Below are 22,278 nucleotides of genomic sequence, written 5' to 3' on the forward strand. Positions count from 1 at the left end.
AACTGATAAATAAAAGGTAAAAGATGAGAAGATGAGGGGGTAATAATGTGAATCAGTGCACAACCCCTAAAACTGAACATTTGACTTTGTGACCTCATGGACTAGTGAGTACAAAGGAGGATGTTTTAACCAGGTAAGGCTAGGGAAAGAGTAATGATGTTTTTACCTTCACAATCAAAACCCCATGTGCTACTCCAAGGGGTGAAAATCATGATCTTAGACGAAAACAAAAGTGATGTGTCATCGATAGCTAAATAAACTTCAGTGTTTGGAAATCGGATAAAAAATATATTAAAAAAATAAAAATAAAATAATAATTTAAAAAAATGCTGACTTTTTGATTTGACTCCTTGTAAAAGTTTTTACTTTAATTTAGAATCTCAGTTTAATTTATTTTCTGTCTGTTGAAAAATGAATAAAGAGCTTTTCATTATGTCAAACAGATGGCGTGCTTTACTTGTGATGAAGCTGCTCTCCAAACTCAGAAATGTCCTTTTAAATATATTTATGTGTTTAACTGTTTAAACATTTATCTATTCTCAATCCAGTGTTGACAACTGGACTAGTGTAAAGTTTCATGAGTGTATGAACAGACATTGGGAGCTCAATGGGCAAAGCCTGGCACTCCATTACCAAGGTCGGGAGTGTCATTGAGCTACTTGCAGACCTACTAACATACATGTGTCTGAAAAAACAGTCCCTCCTAGTTGCCACCTTTGTAGGTTTATTACAGTTTACATTTTCACTTTCTTTTCCATTTCCATTGTGTACACAAACCCACCTGTGTGCTAAACCTTGCACAGGGGTATCTGGTAATACTCCTTTGTAAACGCTAATAATAAAGAGAATTTATGTCCTCTGGAATGAAAGCTAAAATGGCCATTGCAGTTTGTCCCTTCAGTTTTAATGCTTGCTCTCTCTCACTCTCTCTCTCCCTCGTCCTCTCTCTCCTTTCCTCCCTGTCACACACATACACAGAAACTGCTTTGGCTACACTTGGTCTTAAAGTCACAAAGACTGGACCTAAATGACTAAACAGCCTGCAGAGGTTTTAGTTTAACAGCTTCAGCGGTTCCTCACCTTATCGTAACACCTCTAAGACTTTATTAGATTGGACCTTTTGCTATGCCACGGTTTAAGCTTTAAAGCTGATTCCTTGAACAGACCCTGCAAATTTAAGGCATTTACATGATTCATTCTGCTCAAAAGGACAAAGCCACTGAAACCTTAAGATGCATGTTTACATGCAAAATATATGTATATATGTGTATATATTACTGCCTGTATTTCTTGCCAAACTGAGATTTTACCAGCTATGTTAAGTACAGTCAAACACTACTACACTAAACAAGTATTAATTTCTTCTACAGTTTGGTTGAGCGTAATCTTGTGGGAGATCTGCAGATGGCAGAGTGCTGTGGATCTGGGTGAGGCGCATTGTATGTGTGTCAATGTATGTCTTACAGTCAAGTTTCTGACGCAATGGATTAGTTCCATACAGCATGACGTGAGCTTCAGAGTGGACTGTCTGTAACTCCTCCAGTAAGGCCTTCCTCCCACGGATACACTGCACACAGAGTAAATGAGGACAAAAAAAAAGAAAAAGAAGAAGAAGAAGAAGAAGAAGAAAGGGGATTTAACTGAGTTTCCACACACATAGTTAATTTTGTCACTGAGTGAGGCAAGATGTAGTAAAGTGTTGCATGGAATCCATCACTATGTGCGAGGGTCAGAAGAAAGAAATACATATAGAGAGAATCCAAACGTGTCTGCAAGCCAGAATTATGAAGGGAAAACTGACTCTGGCTCAGTTTCAAACCATAAACTCAAAGTGTGTGGTTTTTCTTTCTTTTCTGTTTTCTTTGAGTCAACAGACTATGACTGAACACTTCCCCCTTGTGGTCATAATATCAACCTGCACTTGAAACTTCAAGTTAAGATAAAATAATAGCAATAATAATAAAAACACAGAATTATTTATAACATAGTAGCAAATTCTTGTTGCAGTTATATTCTTAAAGGTTTTATTGGGTCATTCCTCAAGAGGCATGCTGGATTTGTTTTTTCGTACCACTACATACTTCCATGCATTCAAAGACTGCAAGGGATAATTTACCTTTGAATGCAGGGTACTAATCCGTTTGATGGATTCTCTCCACATTAAAATACTATATTTTTACAAGAAAACAAAAAAACTATTGGGTTTGCAGGCACAGACAGTTTTTGATGCTATCACAGAAATTGGTTAGGTGCATTCAGATGGAACAAAAATCTGTACACCACCGTACATACAGCTGTTTGTCGGACTTTATACATGGCAAGTCAGCGGGTTAATATTGTGTTATCTACCACTTTCTTTTGGAATGATCAACAATAGATGCATTCATGAAGCCTTAAAAAATACTTATGTCTTTGAGTCTGTCTGTGGCCTTACCTCACAGTGCACTCTAAGTCCTGTTTCCTGGAGACGGGACCAGATACTCTGGATGCGGCCTGCATGTTCTGGGTGACTGGTGGTGTTACCACACATACACTGATGTTTTTGCATCAGAGAGTCATACACCAGACCTGAAAAAGGCCCAGACATCATCACACAAACACACACAGAGAGAGGCTCTATGAAGCTGCACGTCTCTAGCAACATTTCTATAACGACACAATTAGACTATATGTGTGATTGTTTGTTGCACCTGCTCCATCATAAAAAAAAAAGGTCATCTCGAGAGGATCCAGGGAGATGAGGCAGTTCTGTACACTAAATTACATTTACAGATGTTTATATTGTCAAGGGGCCAGAATACCTAGCAACAGCTTTGTGTATACACACAGCCACTGTTGGCTCATCATGCGTTGTGCTTCCAGGAAAAGATTCACTTAATATTTAGTTGCAGCACCGGAGATCCTTATTATTATAATTTTCAACACACCTGTAGTAAATCGAGGCTTGGCAGGCGGCTCCTGTACTACCATGGGGAAGGAAGCAGAGGCTGGAGATGACTGAGCCCTGGAGAGGGGACGGTGTCCAGCAAAGCTGCCTGATAACCCGGCAGCTTCCATGGAGGCTTGGTAGTTTCTCAACTGGTGAATGCGCTGCTGCTCTAAAAGCAGAGCCTGCTACTCTCATAGACAAACACAACATGTACCGAGTGAGTGTTGGACTGCAATAACTGCCTCTTGCCAGAAGGTGGAACTGAATACAAACAGATTTTAAGTTTTTCAATACATATGTCGTATAAAGAAGTTGATATTGTGTAACAGAAAGAAACAGGAGTTTTCTGTTAGATTATGAGGCAGCATACCAATTGTATGCAGTTCACATGATAAAACAACATGTTTCCTCATTCATCAAGACTTCAGCCTTCAGCTGAAAGGATTGTTCTTCGATCTGTGATTCAACAAGGAAAATAGCAACAATTTTTCTGAAACAATTTCTTTCTCAGCTTGACGTCACATAATGATTATTCTCACCATGTGATTTTAAGGGGTGCCATTTCAAAAAAGAGACAGTTATGAACCATTATAATTACAATTCTTGCATAACACTTAGCAAAGAGGGAAATCAGTGTTTTAAGATTGTACCTATCATCGACTGTGTTTCATGTTAACACTTGGAAAGTATGTTTCGGTACCTGGCTTTTATATTCTGGCACTCTTTCCACTCAAAGGAGGTTAACCATGCAGTCGTGTTGCTCTGTTCCAATGGGCCAGTCTGCTTACAGTATGGGCGCCATGGTGACAGTGAGAGGAGTGCCTGATTGAATTTGGCTGAACAGACAGTAGGGACGGCCAAGACAGATGATGACATGGTGTCTTTACTGTGCATGAGTGCGTGTGCGTGTGGCCATCCAAAGATACAGAGCATATGATGGTGCATCAGTGCACAAGTAATGCAGTGTTGGAAACCCTTCAATGGTGGGTTATGGGTGGGTGGGTGTACAGTATGTATTTTGAAGGTATACAAAAGCCTGTACATATTGGGTCTTGCTAGGGAATAGTGTGGGGGAGGTGTACATGCCCTAAGCCATTCTTGAAAACTAGACTTTAGAACAAGTGTCTGTTTAGTGTGTGTACATGTGTTTTGCATGACTTGAGGGTAAAATGTAAATGGACAGAAGCTTAAATGGTGCTGGAAAGTGGGCTGGACAGCCAGTCGGGAAAGGAGGCAGATCAAATTTACAGTGTAATGTTTCATTCAGCCACTTCTAGTGCCATCTGTCACTACTCCTCATACAATTGCCTAAAAAATGCATTGAAAATGTTTGTATCCAGTGGAAAAACAATCCTCCATAGTACCTTTACAGTAAATACAGTAAAGTGAAAGAATATATATAGATATATATTTATATATTATTTATCATTTTCCTGCTTTTCTCTGATGTCTCTCTTTTCCCTTCTTTTAAACTTCTCTTCCTCTACTCCGACTACCACCTTCATTTCCTCCCCATCCTTTGTCCTCACCTGTCTGAACATGAAATCCTGCTCAGCCTGTCTCTCCCTCTGCTCCCTCTCTTCTTGTTCCTGGATGTCTGGAGGCTCCTGCTTGATGACCAGCCCTCTTAGAGGACCTGTCTCCTGCACAGAGGTAGAGGAGGAAGACGAAGATGACGAGGATGATGACAGCCCCTGGTGCTCCCTGAGTTCCTCTTCTGTCTCCTCGGGGTGAATCTGGTGCTGCCTGGCTGGTCCTGAGGTGCTGGTGCCTGAGCCTTGATCTCCAGGTTTAGACATTATCTGGAGGAAGAGAAGTTCAGTTGAGAGATTTAACAAAGCATTTCTATTACTACTATCCACTGGTTGGTTTCTTTGTTAAAATAAATATAATGAATGAAATTGCTAAAATATATACTCAATAACATGAGGAGACTGGACTTCTCATCTGAAAGAACATTAGGAGAAATAATGCATGGAGCCAGACGAAGTGTACCACTTTAATACAATGATGTTTTTCCAAAAATAGTCATCTGATCAGTTCCAGCACAAACATGATGTAAATAACCCTTGGTTTAATCAAACAATAGCTGACATTTGTCAGGCACTTGTACTTTTGTACAAAAGCGAGATAAACCAGATCTGTACTCTGAACTCTGGTTATTTACTTGTTTGAAAGCTCCTCAAAGAATCCCTGTGACTATGTGTAACTCACTGAGGTGAATTTATGATGCCTAACACTGGAACAGAGAAGAAAAACTGAGGAAAGGACATGCGAGGGTCTTGTTGTGGCAGCTGTCCCTGTCCGTGTTGTCAAAGACCTCAACCTTGATGTGGAGGTCATGATTGGAGTGGACCACTGGACACATGCACGCGCACACACACATGCACAGAGAGAGAGGAAGAGGGGGAGAGAGAGGGGGGGGGGGGGAGAGAGAGAGGGAGGGAGGGAGGGAGGGGAAGAGAGAGAGAGAGAGAGAGAAAAGGCACAAACACTCATACACACGCACACACTTGGCTGGCATATTGCCCAGGGAACAGTCCATTGACGTCAGAGAGCAGGCTCTTGCCTCATCCCAGTCCCTCTTCTCCAAACAAACTCAAAACACTCTTTCACTCCTGCTGCAGTGATTCTCCCTCTTCCTTTCTCTCTTGTTTTGCTCTCTCTGCCCCTCTGTTTTAACAGAGGAAATAGTTGCCGGGATATGAACCTTAAGGGGAACAGAGACTAAATAAGCCTGCTGAATCAGTTGAAAGATAGAGAGTAGGAGGTGAAGCTGGGAAGGTGCCTGTCTATACAAACTTACATTAGTTGACTTTGCATGTCTCTCTCTCTCACATACACGCTTTCACAACAACTTTACAAAAGTGAGTATACCACAGTGTTGTCTGATGTAATTTGTGGTAGGCAATTAATTCTGGGTTCAAGCTGCTTATATTCCTTTCCTTTGCTGCCAACATGTCAAACTATTAAACACAAATTTGAAAGTTTGCAGGAAGAGCCCACTTTCCTTGCTGACTTGACTAAAATGTGGGACCAAGGAGAGGAAGGAAACCGCAGGTGACTCATGTTTTGCAGAGTGGAGGTCCCTGCATGGTGAACAGGGTAAATAAATGGAAGCAATTGCTATATACAACGGTATTTGAAAGAACCATTTGTAACAATGTACTTATGGTGGAAATAATGGTCCTTATCACTATAATGAATATCAGTCTGTTGCTGTCTAGAATTTGTACTTCCTCATGTTAAACAAAGAGTGTGTTGCAGTTTTACAGAACCTGTTTTGACTATGGTGTAATCATTTCCTTGTGGGTTTTTTTTTTCTTTCTTTCTTTCTTTCTACATTTTCTATTGTGCGAATTTAGTCAAGAAGAGGCAGAGAAAAGGCAATGACAAGGTGGTGAGACACAGTCTATTTTAAATTAATACTAAGACATAGAGCATAGAAGCTGTAACTAATCCACTTCAAAAGGTTATATTTTTTAGGCAGAGTAGTCAAAGGTCATTTGAGTGCCTGAAAATGCAAAAAATAAATAATTACAGAAAGAACCAGTTTCACAGCTGTTGGTGGTTTTACTGTTTGTGCCAAAAAGATGTTAAACCACAAAATCTGCCACTGTGACCATCATTTCTACCACTATTGCACACTTCATTCACTCACTCCAGGTTTTTCTTGCTTAAGGTATATCTGCTTTGATAACTTGATGTATCCATGTGTAGATTAACCATAACAATCTATTCATTCGAAGAAATGACACTTTCTCAGTCACTTTATGACTGAGAAAGTCAACGCTCTTCTGGCTGCATGATTAAGTTTTACGTTGAAGGCTATGATCACGGCAAAATATTTATGCTTATTTTTCACGCAATACAGAAAATGGCAGGCTGCAGCTGACTAAATGGACACCATCCTCCTTATGCATTTCCACAGCAACAAGTTTCAAATTGCTACTGAAGTTAAATGAATACTTACAACTTATGGAAGGCATTGAGAGTAAAGCTTGTGACTGTGTGAAAACAAGGTGAAAATTGCAATTGCCGGGCTGACAAATATACTGTATAGGCAAATATGTAGTATAACTATATCCTATCCTATACAGGATGCAAAGCACCAAGGACACTGTCCAGACATACACTCGGTTTTGTAACATGCTTATATTTTCTAGAAAAAAGCATTAATACAATGCACTGTCGTATGGAAATAACCTGGTTTTACACCTTAGGCTTTACTTCATTAGCTGGACTCACAACAGCCTTGAATACAGAAGCAGACGGATTTGTCAACAGACTAACAACAAACAAACATTGAGCTTAATCCTAGAGGAACACCCACCCAAACACACACCTACAATAATGTAGTTGGTCATTTCCTGTGTCACCATAAATGGAGGTAGCTTCCTCAGACACAGTTACCAAGGTGACAGTGAGAAGTAGAGAAACGTGATCACAGACTAGAAAGACTGGCTGGAGGACTTGACAATTACAGGCTGATTCACTGAGCTTTGGACCACAGACAGGATTCACAGACATTAACCAAATCATGAGAATGAACAAATACAGCTACACACTGCAGTGTGTATGTGTGTGGTTGATATCTTTCCTGAAACATACACAACATTCATGTACAGCAACAGACTCACACTCACACACTGGGCTACCTTGTTGATGATGTGCTGTTGCTGCTGCTGTTGGAACAGCTGTTTGTGTTTCTCCAGGAACTGCTGGTGCTGCTGCTGGACCACCAGCTGCTGCAGAGCCTGGGCCTGCCCACACTGCTGCTGGGGCAGAGGGGCGGACTGGGTTCTCCCCAGGGGACGGTGGCCCCGCGCAAGTTTGGAGACAGTAGGTGAAGGTAGTGGAAGGCCACCTAGACCAACTGAAGTAAACAGAGTGATCAAATGTTTATTATTTCAGTCAAGTGGTCACAGTCCTGCAGTTTGTGTTGTTATTGTTAATATTTTTAGTAGTAGCAGCAATAGTAGTAATAGTATTATATTATTATTTTGGCATAAAATTGCTTTTGGATCTGGAAAGGCATTAGTTAAGACAACAGCTGTTCGTTGCCGATAAATAGGAAGTATGAAAAATACATGTTGCAGTGAACACTGACCCATTGGATTATGGCTCTGCTCCAGCAGCACCATGTGTTGGAGAAGAGGGTTGTGACCAGTTGTGCCCCCTCCAGTTCCCTCCCTGTCCAGCGTTGAAGATGCCAAGTAGGAAGGCATGTGGGCAGTTCGCAGGAAAGGAGGGATCAGAGGAATGCCTTGTTGTAATGTGGGCAAATGACTCTCACCATCTTGGTGCCCTGATACCACCTACAAAGACAGAAGGTTGAAAGGGGTGAGAGAAGGAAAAAGACAAGACAGAAAAGGTAGGCAGATGGATGGAGACAGAAGGGTCAAATTAGACAAATGAGAAAGATGAGGAGAAAGAAAATCAGAGGGAGTGAGTGTGTTGAAAGGGATGCCAGAAATCTACAAGGACAAAATCCAGTTTTGGAATTTCAGTTTTGGTCATTCGTAACCTCAGTTTGCATGACCAGGGCGCCAAAATCAAACACAAATGTAAAATTCATTAGAAGTAATGGTACATTGAACAAATGTATAACATTGCGTACTATGTGCACTCACAGTGTTGGCAAGCCCTGTGGCTGGCAGTCCCAGGGTGATGTTGGGTAGAGAAGGGGAGGTGTATAAAGAGAGTTGGCTAATTGAGCCTTCCCTTGCAGCCAATCTCTGAAGCAGGGAGGCCTGGTCACACACAACCACAGTGCAGTAAATACTCAAACAGTTCAGATGCAAAGTAGACACTGTGTCTCACACATACATATTAATGGGGGCATATCACTGACAGAAAACATTTTCCAGGCCCTAACCCAAATCATAGCCATAACAGCTGATGCATAAGTCTAACCTAAAAAAACAACATTTAAACACTTCTGAAGAAATGTAATCTTGTGAAATCTGACACTTTGGTGGCCAGAGAGCTGTCAGACAAGTATAATCTGCTGGAGACACACAAACACCAATAAAGACACATGCATATACTTACATATGTTATCATGCACATGCACAAATGCAATATAGTGTTGATTACCTCTCCTGGGCTGCTGGAGATGGTGACCCCATTCTCACTGGGAATGTTACTGGAGCTGTTGTTAGGGGAGCTGGGACCTGAGCCTGGTGCACTGTTGCATGCAGACTCTAAAGTGCATGCAACACAGAAATTTGATCATATATTATATATATTAACATATTTATTTTAGTAATAATTCACCATTTATATGAAATTATATAAAAAAAAAAATACAAATCCTGACACTGATGTTTGGACCAAAATTGTGGATTTCTACTTAAGTACTGCAAAAATAAGACATAAAATAGCAACAGTTGACAGGAGTACTCACCAGCCACGTCTAAGGAACGCTTCTTGGCAGTAATGACTGGACCATCTTTCCTGCGGAGCAGAGGGCTGCTTCGGCGCTCTGTCACCTTCTGCTTTAGTCGGGAACGAACCTTCAGATTGGGCTCGGAGGCTGATAAGATGGGAAGGAGGAAAGAAAGGGTGGAGCCATTTCAGTCTAGAGTGAGATGAATCCTAAATAAATAGGTTGTCAAAGTCTATTTTGAGCTAGAACTGCTGTTGGTCCCAACCCGTGTAATAAATCTGTAGTGGCAGCAGATAACTGTGGATAGGGCTCCATGGGGGGTTAAGTATTTTATCTCCTATTGGAGCACCAATTCTAAAAGTATCAATCTGTCATAATCCCAGCTGTCAACCCATAAATACGTTGATAATGACAGATACCCTCTCAACTGGCTCTCTGCTTTGTGGTCGACTGCCTTGTCACACAAGTGGGAACACGTTCCCAGGCATGTTGCGGGGCTAATGAGCTCGTCCCTGCAGGCCACACTGTGTGTGTTGGCCGACAGATTTGGGAGCTGAGGTTAGCCATCATTGTGTGACAGGGGGAAGCGGTGCAACAGGAGCTAAAACAGCCAACTGGCTGCTTTTTTGACCTCACACTTAATGATGCTGCCTCCAAGCTTTGCTAATGAACACTGCTTGTTTCCAGACACTCTCCATAAAAGTAAATGCCAGAATGTGTCTTCATATTTATTTGTAAACGTGTGGGTATGTGTATGTTCCCAATTCTACATTTCTCAGGGGTCTGCTTGGAAACAGATGCTCCCATTCTGGATTTGCTATGGAGCTGCACTGGTGAGTAGCCTGACCTTTCCTGGCCAGACTTGCCTCTGTGTCTCTCTGCCAGACTGCACCAAACACAGGCGGTTTTATTCTATTCCCTCCTCCACTGGCTTCCTTCTGTTTAATTAGTTAAAGCTGGACAGCTGACCAATGGTTGACCCTCTGCTCGTTCCACGACCTTGTATCAAAGAGCCCACACTAAGCTTCTCAGAAAAGGAGCTGGGATTGTTGATGATGTGTACTGTAATACTTGTTACAAGACTTATTCATGGTCATTACGAACCTCTCTAGCCCTTATTTCCTACAACTTTGCACACCAATCAAGGTGGAATGAAGCTGCAAAAAGTTTTAATGTACTTCAATGAGGTACAAGCACTAAATCTCCTGGTCAAGGGAGATGAGCTGACCTATCACCAATCTTTTCAAATGCACATTCAAATATAAAGGGAACTATGGTCTTAAAGTAATTAAAGTCAGTTATTTTAAAAGGTGTTTCTTCAAAAGTTTGTAAAAATTAGGGGAGATGGGTCAGGATAAAATACTGTGAATTAGCTGAATGACGAAAGACCATGAGAGAAGGTGCACAGTGCATGCAATTCATGTGGTTTCTGACTGTGACACTGGCATATAAAAGCATACAAATTTCTCAATTTCATCAATCTGTAATTCTAGAAGAGAAGCATAACTGGAGTTGGTTCCTGTAGATTTCCTATATGAGGTATTTGTCAGTCTGTTTGGTCCTGACGGTGCTTGCCAATCCCTAAAAGACAACCTCATCATGGCTCATGAGTAGTGTTTGAACCACAGTACTTGGAATCTTGTGTGGTCATCATTGCTGCTTCAGAACTCATCCTGATACTGGATATGAGTCTAAAATGAGCAATTGTGTTGGAAATGCTATTAAAGGAGGACACCAGTAACCCTTGATAATATCATGTCCTACATCATGCATTATATTTAATGTATGATTCATTTAAAAAAAAAAATCAACTAGAAACATTACCATACTGTGAAAATCTAATCACAGCATAGAAACTGTAGGAGCTAGGACAGAGGAATGAGTGTGCATATTGGAAAAGGTGAAATGGCCGGGGGTGGGGGGTTGTGTTGTGTTTATCAAATTGAAAACCTAACAAGTAAAAGGAGGAGTGGATGGAAAGAGAGAGATACAAGTGAGCCAGAAGGAGAATTAGAAGGTTAGAGGAAGGTTAGGGGGACAGGAAAGGAGAAAGAAAGGGGAGGTGAGGTAGGACTGTGGTCGCAATGGGGGTGTTCACCTCAGGACACAGTGACTTTGAAGGGTGTTAATGCCGACTGGGCAAAAGCACACCAGAGTGCACACGTGCGAACACACTCGCTGCAGAGGGCCCAGACTGGTTTTACTGCTGACGCTGGCATTTTCCTGCAACCCTTTCTCCCTCCCTTCCTCCATCCCCTCTTCTCTCTCTTTTCCTCTAATACCCCACTCCGTCTCTTTCTTTCATCTGCCTTCTTGCCATCATTGCTCTGTCTTTCTCTTTTATCCAGTGCTAAATGTGGACTTGCCTCCACACAGCCCATGGCCACAGTCCCACTTTATAGTGGTGGCAATACAACCAGCAGTTATCAGCAGTTTAAGAAGTTTTATAGACTTCCTGCCACATTCTCAATATCTGGTCTTGCAGCTATCAACCCAAGGTCTTGACATTGTGAAGGTAAAAAACACATTTACAAGTTAGCCAAATTGTCTTTTAAGGTTAGTGCTGTATATAATTAATATGCTAAATATTATGCTCAATGTCATATCTGTGTATCTATTAAAATTATACAAAACCCTCACTTATGGCATGTCAATATCAAATTAAACATCTCTTCAAGTGGTGCTTAGTATTTCAATAGGAGTGTAGGAGGAAACTGGTTCTCTCATACAAAACATATTGATCTTTTGCCCAACTGCTTTGACAAATGGGAGTCCCGAGCTGTTATAATCATGCTGGGGGAAGCCGTACTACTCTTCCAAGGAAGGGCAGAGAGGAAGAGAGATTTATAGCAATCAATAGAGCAGTTTTCTGAAACTCATCGACAGCATTTCCCTGAAATATCATATGTGGCTGACACATTAGATAGATAGATCTGATGAATGCTAACACAAAAACACACTATCTCTTTCACTCACACACGCACATATATAGACAGAGTTGCCTCACTGACTTCTTTCCAGGAAACATAGAGGAAAATGAATCTAATCTAATTTGATTGTAAATGTTTCTATTGCCAATTACTTTATAAACAGGGTGTTATGATGAAAAGTCATTAATTCTTAGTTCTATTTTTCAAGAAACACTTGTCCAAAAACAACATTGAATTACTTTTACAATGTCTCCTGTGAGCTTGTAAAGTAGATATGAGCACGATGAATCAAAAAAGCTGGCATTTTCCCTCTGACAGCTACAACTAATGAGGCCTTTTCAATGCAGGTGAAATAAGTTAATCAAAATCAGAGGCATCCATTACTGTTTTTTGTGACACCACAGCGGTACACAAGTAAGGTGGGTGGATAAGCAGATGGTGGTTTTTTTCCCCCTCTTATTTACATCTTAGCTACTTAACTGCCAAGTATAGCATGGCAATCAGTGCCCCTGCACACCCAGTTTAAATCCCCAAATCCCAAGATAACATGCAAGTATTAGGGCCAATAAGTGTAGTTTGATTTGTTTAACCTATGTACCTGGAAGTGGCAACAAGTCCATCAGCAAGAGTTGGCAGGGATTTAAATATAGAGGCAAGATCTGGGTCACAACTCACCATCAACGTCAGAGGAGATGGGTTAGAAAGTAATGTGCCCATCATGGTAACTGCCACCATGCTGCATTACAGCACAAATTCTTCACCCCACTCTCTGTGCTGTGTCAGATTGTGTTGTTATGGATTAAACAAAGGATATTGCAAGTGGACATCCTTTGTGGTTGAAATATTCAGAGCACAGTGTGGTAAGGGAATGGGTGACACTTTGAACGACTGAGGCAAAGAGGGGTCACCATGACAAGTCTGTGTTTGTCATGAAGGCCTGACAGACTTCCTGCTGCAGCATTCAGAGTGGCCCTCTGTGTTCCGTCAGCCATAATAACAAAGCCTCTCAGACTCGGACAAAGAACCACTATTGTATTATACCGTACACCCACACTTGAGAGAGAGAGACAAAAAAATTCTTTACATACATTTATAATTTACATGCATACATTAGCAGCATGGTTCACCACAGATAAAAACGTCATGCATGACAGTCTGTCGTCAGAGCAGGGTGCATTTGTGGTAACCATTGTCGCTTACTTCCTCTTGAACACAGCTCATCTCTCTGTCTGCCACTCTAATTTGATCAATATAGGACGATTATTGACACAATCAGCCCTCCAGAGCCATGCATATTTGTTCAAATGTTCAGTGTTCCCTCTATGCCTCATTCCGCAACAAAAACTTCAGATCTCCCCTAAAAATATGTCATTTTCTTGTTAGGTATGTCCCACACAACTTGAACTTGTCAAGGGGTGAGGCTCAATATTCTGCCAAGAGCAAAATGATATAGAAAGAGCTCATTAAAGTTTCTTGCCCCATAGGGGATGAAGAGGAGTAAGTCAGCAATGCACCAGCTTGTTATATGTCATGTCAGTAGGAACCATGAAACCATGAGATGTGAATACTTCTCTGGGCCACTGGCAAACTGAATCTCTGAATTACATCTGACTGTCCCTGAAAGTTGAAACTTTGTGGTCTAAGGTTGTGTGCCAGGATAAATCTTTCCTGCCTCCAGTTCGCAGCAGGTGGGCAGGAGTGCAGAGTACACAGAGTTTAGCCACCAGCTGTGAAAGCAGGGAGCGATACTGCCAAAGCAGCTGCTGACACTAAGTGAATAATCACAGCTTGGCCATATTCAACATGGACAGAAGGACAGAGAAATAACACTGAGGCATCCAAAAAGCAGGAACTGTGGTTTGTTTCCTGGGACAAGTCTCTGAGTAGTGGAGACTTGTTTTCTTGAACAGTGTGATCTACAAGCTCTGTGAAGGAGTGTGACTTGAATATGTTTGTCAGTATCAGTGTGAATGAGGAGCACATCTCAGACATCCATGTACATACACATGTCTGTGAAGGCCCTCGTGACCTCTTGTCTCTCTTGGTTACTATGAAAATCTTTATAAGATGATTTAATTCTCTACTTTCACCCAGCTACCCTCTCTGTCCCTCCATTCACATTCAAGTGATTCAAAAGACTCTATAAAACAACCTTTAATGTCATCTCTTAAGAACATCACAGTGGCTCATTTAAATCCTCCAGTGATTGGCTCCTGTTTCTCCTGCCCAACTCAGAAACCCAATGAGCTATTTCAAATGCGTATGCATTGGTTGGCCTTGTCGACAGGCAATTGCTATTGAAGGTTAGGGAATATGGATATTAGGAAGTAAAAATCATCAAGGTTCTATTCTTTACCTGTTTTGCGGAGGGGAAAGTCATCTTTTGAATCATATGTGCCCAGCATTGGGTGGTTGTATGCTGACAAAGTTGTTTGGGGAGGAGAGCTCTGGTCCAAGGAGCTGTGCTGGGTTTTTCTGTAAACAGAGGCACACACAAACACACCTCCAAGTGAGCCATGTGCCAATCACAGACAACACTGACAGAAAAATGGTTCCTTCTTTCAGTGTTTTCTCAGTTAACTCAGAGGTGTCTGCTGAAGGACTCTCATGGAAATAGCTTACACTCACAAATATTCACCACACACAAAGCATAAAGATGATGAATGCCAAGAGAGGTCAAATACAGCACAGGGTATGCTTGCAAAGATACAATGATATGAAAAAGGAAACAACTAAAAGGTTTCTAAAAGCACAAAAAGTTCATCAACATACAGTTTCATCAGTGTGAAAAAGTTTTTATGCTTCTTCGAAGCCAAAAAATTATTAATTCTGAAGTAACTTTCTAAAAAGCTTCTAAAAAAGAAAAAAACAGGAAAAAAGTTGTCCTTCACTCAACTGGGAAAATATCCTTAATTTTTACATATATACATACATTTAAAGTTTTTACATTTTAGGCAGAAAGACAGGTAATTTTGAATTTGGCAAAACTTACAGTTACATGTGGAGCACTCAGCATCGCTGTGTGCGTTTCTTAAAATAAATTGGAATTTGATACTGGCACAAACTTAAACGTAGGAGTCATAATGGATAAATAAATTGATGATCAAGTCAAGTTACACAGCAAACCATAAGTGGCCCCCGTGGAGGCCCGTTGTGACACTCACCCATACCAGTAGCGTGGGTCACTGGGCAGACAGTGGTTTATGTTTCGCTGAGCTAGGGCTTTCTTCTTGTTCAGGACAAACTCCTGAAGCCGCATCTTTACCTCTGTGCTGGCAACTGCACCTAAACAGAGCATATATATATATGTGTATAAATAGAGAGAGAGAGAGAGAGACAGACAGACAGACAGACATATAAATTTGTCATTCAGTACATTAACCATCCTGTTCCATCTGTCACACTGACATGAATATTATAACAGCATCGATCCAAATGTTGATAGATAATGGGTTTCTAGCTGCATGCCGAGTGCACAGTCTACAACAGAGTTCAGAGCATCAGAGTTTCACTAAAACTCCACAGAGATGAGAGCAATGCTTTGTAACCGTCTCGACACACATCATGAGCTTCACTCAGCTCCAGGTCTCTCCTCAATTACCGACCTTATTTCTCACCTACAAAAAAAAATTGTCAAGGGAGAGAGACAAGTGAGGGGGAATGAGACCAGGAAGAAATATGAGGAATGGAGTGAGGAGACCAATAAAGGCAATTCAATAAAATAGGCGTTTTGAGAATACAAGAGAATCAGCAGAAGTGTTTTTCGAAGGATGTCACAGTGGGAGTGATAACAGGTGATGTTAAGCTGGATAGAGAAAGTAGTTAAGAGTATGTGAAAGCGACAACAGTTAATATATGATCTCTAAATCACAGAGCAGCTTGAAGTGCTGACATCCCAATATGCCCGCTTTGCCACAGAAGCAAATTGGCTTTTATGAGACTGCCTTCTATGCAATTTACTGCAGCACTTAACAAAGCTTCCTCTGTTTATAACCCAATGCTCTTTCCATAGACGTCAAATTGTAGGCTCACTTTGTCCAGTGGAGAGTGGTCCAGAAAAAAGGACTTTTACTGCCAGAAAGCCTGGTTCCCAACATGCATTCACCATTAACTATTTTGAAAAGGATTTGTAGTCATCATCACCTGTCCAAGAACATTTAAGTCCCATGCTAATAATAATAACCATGTATTGATATATTAGAAATTATAAGTATGCAAGCATGCAGGTATATGCAGCAAGATATCAATGTAGCTATTTACATTACTAATGCAAATGTTTACAAACATACACCAACGTGAGAAAGAGATGTGCGTTTCCCACATTATGAGGGCTGCTGGAGTGCAGTACAAGGTAGATAAAAAGCATTTAGTGACGTTTGACTCAGAAAGGCAGGGCAAGGCAAGTCTATTTCTGTCGTGCATACATAGTGAGTCATGCTTTTCTTGCCACCTTATTTTTATGTAATTTAAAACAATTAAAGAAACAAGAAGAGCAATTGGCCTGGAAAATGCAAAGTAGCTGCCACAAAATATTCCTCCAAACAGAAAGAAATATGCAACTCTGTCAAAGTTCACATCGGTATCAACAACAGGGAAGTTTGAATTTCTCATTGTAAGGTGAGAGCAGAGAATTTGCTTGGTTCTGGCAATGTGGCCATGTTTGCACATCTCAACACATGCATTGATGAGTAAAACATTATCATCATACAAGCAATTTTTACCTAATTTATTCAGTTATGGACTACATTGTGTTTTATGTTTTGAGGACAGAATGACTTTTGTACTTCAGTTTATCTTTAAGGCAATCGGTCAATGAGTGAATATTCTAGAAAAAAATACTGCTGATGAGGAGGAATAATAGAACCAACATTTGAGTAAATTAGCGGCTAAAAGAAACAGTGACCCCCCCTCAAAAAAAAAAAAAAAAATCCTAATTAGGAAGAGCAGTTTATGAAGATGAAGGCATGCAGGTCACTTGAATGCCTTGCGCTTTTGGCTTTGTCTTATTCTGAAATTCCCTGTGGTGAATGTCAAGTCAGGCTGCTGAGACTGTCGTGCAATAGGGACATGTGCTGTGACAAAGGGGGTGTGGTGCCAAGTCTCTCTGGCACCTGCTGTGATATAATGACAGCGTTACAGAAGATATTGAGGGGGTGGAGTGAATAAATGCTTAGTTAAAGATAACAGCTATGTTTGGAGCATACTAATGGCTCTACTGATCCATGGGAATGAAAATACAGTAACACCTAACTGATATCTTACATACAACTGATTATTTGCAAGTAGTTCATTAAAGGATGAAGTGTTTATAGTTTGGTGGCCAAAGGTCCAGGGTCACTTTGACCTCACAAATCCATTTCTTTGGCCTTGGGAATGATATCTTTGGAACACCTCGAGAGAATCCCTTCAGATTTACATTCACTTGGACTCAAGAATGAACTGATTAGATTTAGTGATCAAATGTCAAAGATGAAGGTACTGTCGATCACATGTTTTTAGACATAACCATAAATTCATGATGTAATTATGGCACAACCTAATACTAATGTCTCACAGGTTATAATAAAGTGATGACATTTTATATAAAAATGGTTAAAGGCAAATGTTTAACTACCCATTGTCATCCATATAAGGGGCATTAGAAATATGCTCAACTATGATGAAATTTCAATCAGTTTAGAGTTCAGCTGTACCTGATTATGACATATTTTGTTGCTACAAAAATGCTGCATCTCTCCCCTTGATAATTTTCTATACAAATCACACTCAAAAGCAGTTGCTACTTACTCTCTTGTCCCCTCTCCTTGTTTTTGAGCTGCTGGAGTTTGTGTTCCCGCTGCTGCTTCTCCAGTTGCTGCTCCTGACGTTGCTGCTCTATCTTCCTCTGATGCTCCAACAGTTCCTGTTGGTGTTTGAGTGCCAGTAAATCTTGTTGGTGCTGTAAGAAAGAGATAAAGCTAATGAAGGAAGAAACTGTACAAGGAGGCACACCCGAAATAATTGACAAATAATAACAAAGCTGAGGATATATTGTTCTGACAAGGTGTAGACATGACATAATGTAAAAAACAAACATACAAAAAAAAGTTGTTAAATTACCAATCAATATAAAGTAAAACAACAAAATGTTTGAGTCTAAAATGAGACCTAATCTAACCTGAAGCCCAAGCAAACTGGGAGACACACAAGTTATTTTCAGCCCAGGCTGTCTAATTGGCTGACTTTGTGGTCACAGTAGGCTTTTCTGGAGAATGAGCAATGTAGAAAATTCTAACACACACAGACAAGGTGCACTTATGCCAGTGGTCTTGTCATGTAGATCAGTGATTCCCAAACGCTGTGTCGCAGCACATAGGTGCGCCGCAGAAGACCACTCAACCTCACCCGACTGGTACTCCAAGGCTTTGAGAACCAATCAAGTGAAACTGGACAACTCTCCACGGCACACCTGACGACCCCCCCATGGCACACTGGCTGGGAATCACTGATGTAGATGACAAAGCTGACATCAGGTCAAATTACAAAACCATGCTCACTTAGGTCTACACCTGCATAATGCATAATCTATCTGCTGAGCCCAGCCAACCAGCAGTTGTACCCAAAAAGGAACCCCTCTACCCAACCTTAATCTGAACAGGAGAGGAAGAGAGGAAGAGAGGAGGAGCAGGAGAGATATTTTCCTTCCTATTCAACCAGTTCACCTTGATATGTTCCTGAAGCTGGGCTTCATGCTGCCGAGACAGCTGTTCATGCTGCCTCTGGAACTCTGCAATCAGTAGCTGTCTCTGGAGTTGCTGCTTGTGTTTCAGAGCCACCAACTCCTGCTTCAACTGCTGCTCTTGGTGGTCTGTATGAAATTATAAAGAATTCATCATTCTCAGCATCTGGACTGCGTTTGAAGTAAACATGGTGTGATCACCAAACATCATCCTGACTCACCAATGACTGGTCCATGGCCTGGCTCGGTTGATGTGGGACAAGCTGTGGAGGTGGGAGGCAGAGGGTGGGTTTGGGGAACCAGGCCAAAGGGCGGCTGCTGGTGGTGGTGGTGGAGAGGGTGGTCTACGACACGCAAGTCCATGGGAAGGATGGATGTGGTAGTGGGGGGTACCGGCGTGGGCAGTGTTGCCGTGCTCACGTCCACTGAAAGAGGGGGAGTCCAAGAAAGAAATAAGAAAAGGGGAGAGAAGAGGGACCAAAAAGTTTGAGTTTGGTTATAACCAATGGCAAGAAGACGTGACTTGCACATCAGGCTAAAAGGTCCCAAATTATATAGAGAGAGTAAGTAGAATTACAAATTCATACATATTCCACAAGCTATAACAAAAACATTAGAACCATTAAAACAGCATTTTCCTTTCCCTTCCCTGAAGTTTCCCATGAAAGGGCACCAAGTGCTGTGTACAACAATGTGCATGTCTGTACCGTGAAGACATAAACAATAGATCTGTCTCAGACTGAGCTCAATACAGAGTTGACACCCTCAATGTGACTAAATAAACAAAGTAGGCAACAAACAAACAAAAAACAACAACAACTTTGCAGACAGAGTATTTCATCTGATTTTTCCTGTTTATAGTAAAATTATAGAACGGATTTAAACCCATAACACCCTCTCTGTCCATGCTTGTTACATCAGTTTCCTGGATTCTTTAAATGTAACTGTTGTACTCAGTATTGTACTCTACAGTGGCCATGTTGCGTGTAATAAAATAAACTGATGGAAAAGGTAGATGCCAGCCTCTTATCATTGTATATATAAGAGATAGTGTCAGGAACTTGAAGATCCAGAGTTTATCAAAGCACCAGTCTGTGGTGTGGTTGGAGCCAAGTGTACAGGATGCTGCCCTTACACAGTATTTACTCACATCTGTACAAACAGCACTCGCAGAGGAACCCTGAACATACACTTTCTGTACACAAACAAGACAAAACACAAACCATGACAAGCTAACACTCAGGCGAACTGATTAAACATGGCAACATCAGTTATGCAGTAGGGATTTGCTGACATGCATGCCGACTTACTGTGTGTGTTCCCACTCAGGTTGTGTGTGTGAGACCAATGAAACTACATTTATATGACTGCAGACACAAAAAAGACTTCTACAAAGCAAAGGAAGTTGTGTCTGATGTGCAATTACACACTTAAGATAACATAGTTAACAATGCGCTGCACTATTCGTACACACAAGGACTCAACATGATGTAAGAGGGGGAAAAAAGAAAAAAGCCCAGAAAGTTAAAATATCAGGCTCAACAGCCATATCCCAACTTTAAAAACAAACTTTCTTACAAAAAAGAATTTGTGTTGCATTCCTTATGCTTAATTTAATCTCCAACATTTATTCTACTTTATCTGAATAATCCAGTGAAGTAGCACAGGGCCTGTGGAGCTGCTGCTACACAAACGCATAAAAGCAAACGCAGGAAAAGTAATATCCCTGCATCAACATGGTTGACATGCAGAAAGTAGGGTATTAGTGCAATCAGATTATATCTCCAAAGCAAGCAAACAACACAGCAGCTTACACACAAACAGTGGTACCAACCCTCCAACATAGCATGAGAGAGAGAGCAAAAAAGGGAGGCAAACTGTTTTTTTTTCAGGTTTAAAAACTGTGACACATACAGTAACTGGAATTTTGTGTGCAGGGATCAGAAACTGTCAACATGCTGCTTAATTTATTACACTTTTCAAATTCGAAACTGCCAAAGGTATTCACACAGTTAGAGGCAGTGTGCCACACGAGCAATATACAGTATATGAAGGTGTGTAGAAAGTTTAATTTAGGTAATAAAAAGACCAACCTGTTCGTAGACTAAGGCAAAGCAGATCTTTACAAACAAACAGGGTTCTGCACGACTAAATTGTTAAACTCGTGCAACCAAGTAAATTCTTGATTTACGCTTCACATCTAAACTCGGCATGAAATCCTCCTGTGCAACATTCAGTCTCATCCCATCAATATCTGCTCTGTGGAGAACTGCCACACTGTCGTGCCATGCCCTCTGCCAGTTATCAATACCCTGAATCGGAGTGGAGAGCATCTCCATATCATGGATGTCTTGGTGTCCCCCAGTGACCAATGAGGTGGCGATGAAGTTGCAGTTACTTGCTGAGATAGCCAATGACATCTTCGGTACTGGGCAGGTTTTCAGTGCGGGAGGAAACTTGACACCACCCAACGGGACAGCAGGGAGAAAAGAAAGGGTGTGGCCACCCTGGGCCAGACATGCTGGTGCTTCACTGGTGCTTCACTGGTGCATGTGCCTATGTGTGTTTAATTGTTTCCCTATGCTTGTAAAGGCTTGTATGGCAGCTGGACATTAAAATCAGGCGCTTTTTGTCTGATTTGTTCTTTTCTTTGTTTGAAGGTTTTAGCTTAAACAGTTGATGTAATGTGTTGATTTTTAACTGATCGCTCACTTCTCAATAAATTTGTATAATATACTATGTATTTAATTACATTGTCCCTCCTTTAGGTGACAAGAGGACATGAGTAAGGCTGCATGCATATGTGCATGTTACATGATAGATAGCCCTCTGTCACTTTCTCAGCGAGCCAATAAGAGGAGGGCTGCATTAGAAGGTGCCACTGTTTATCATTCTCAATGCACAAAGTCTGTGCCAATCATCCGTGCAACATAAACAAAGCCTCCTCCAGTGAACCATGGTAAACTTTCCACATCGCACAGTCACTGTGCACACATACATACACACACATGCCTACCAAATGTTTACAAACAGATTTAATAGGCAACAAACATCAAGGTCAAATAAACAAAAGCTTTTGTTGAGCCATCAATCAGGTCAGTGCACTTCAAATAGAGTGTCACTCTGCACACTGGGGATCTTTAAAAGAGATTCTGGTGCTGGTCTTTCTAGTACCACAGTGCCGAACATGCATGGAACATCACCTTAATTAACGCCTTTTCTACTGTATATTTTCCCACATGGGCTTACACTGGTGAGCTCCGGACACAAAGCCCTGCCTTTCCTGTCCTCTCCTAATGGGGCTCTGGCA

The 22,278-nt window shown here is 41.2% G+C and overlaps 1 protein-coding gene across 6 annotated transcripts in view; it reads right to left on the reverse strand.

Annotated features, from left to right (window-relative positions):
- Positions 1-22,278, reverse strand: part of hdac4 (histone deacetylase 4) — a 106,606-nt gene that overhangs the window by 25,753 nt on the left and 58,575 nt on the right. For all 6 annotated transcript variants that reach the window (XM_029530214.1, XM_029530212.1, XM_029530210.1 and 3 more), the window contains 14 exons: positions 19,190-19,393; positions 18,952-19,097; positions 18,038-18,188; positions 15,415-15,535; positions 14,607-14,725; positions 9,339-9,467; positions 9,029-9,135; positions 8,563-8,682; positions 8,040-8,247; positions 7,588-7,805; positions 4,459-4,731; positions 2,928-3,114; positions 2,435-2,568; positions 1,465-1,567 (listed from right to left, as the gene is read on the reverse strand). In XM_029530214.1, the coding sequence (XP_029386074.1) occupies positions 1,465-1,567; positions 2,435-2,568; positions 2,928-3,114; positions 4,459-4,731; positions 7,588-7,805; positions 8,040-8,247; positions 8,563-8,682; positions 9,029-9,135; positions 9,339-9,467; positions 14,607-14,725; positions 15,415-15,535; positions 18,038-18,188; positions 18,952-19,097; positions 19,190-19,331 (2,158 nt within the window). In that variant the 5' untranslated portion in view covers positions 19,332-19,393. The remainder of the gene's footprint in view (positions 1-1,464; positions 1,568-2,434; positions 2,569-2,927; positions 3,115-4,458; positions 4,732-7,587; positions 7,806-8,039; positions 8,248-8,562; positions 8,683-9,028; positions 9,136-9,338; positions 9,468-14,606; positions 14,726-15,414; positions 15,536-18,037; positions 18,189-18,951; positions 19,098-19,189; positions 19,394-22,278) is intronic.

The sequence above is a fragment of the Echeneis naucrates genome, chromosome 21 (assembly GCF_900963305.1).
Source record: "Echeneis naucrates chromosome 21, fEcheNa1.1, whole genome shotgun sequence".
NCBI lineage: Eukaryota > Metazoa > Chordata > Actinopteri > Carangiformes > Echeneidae > Echeneis > Echeneis naucrates.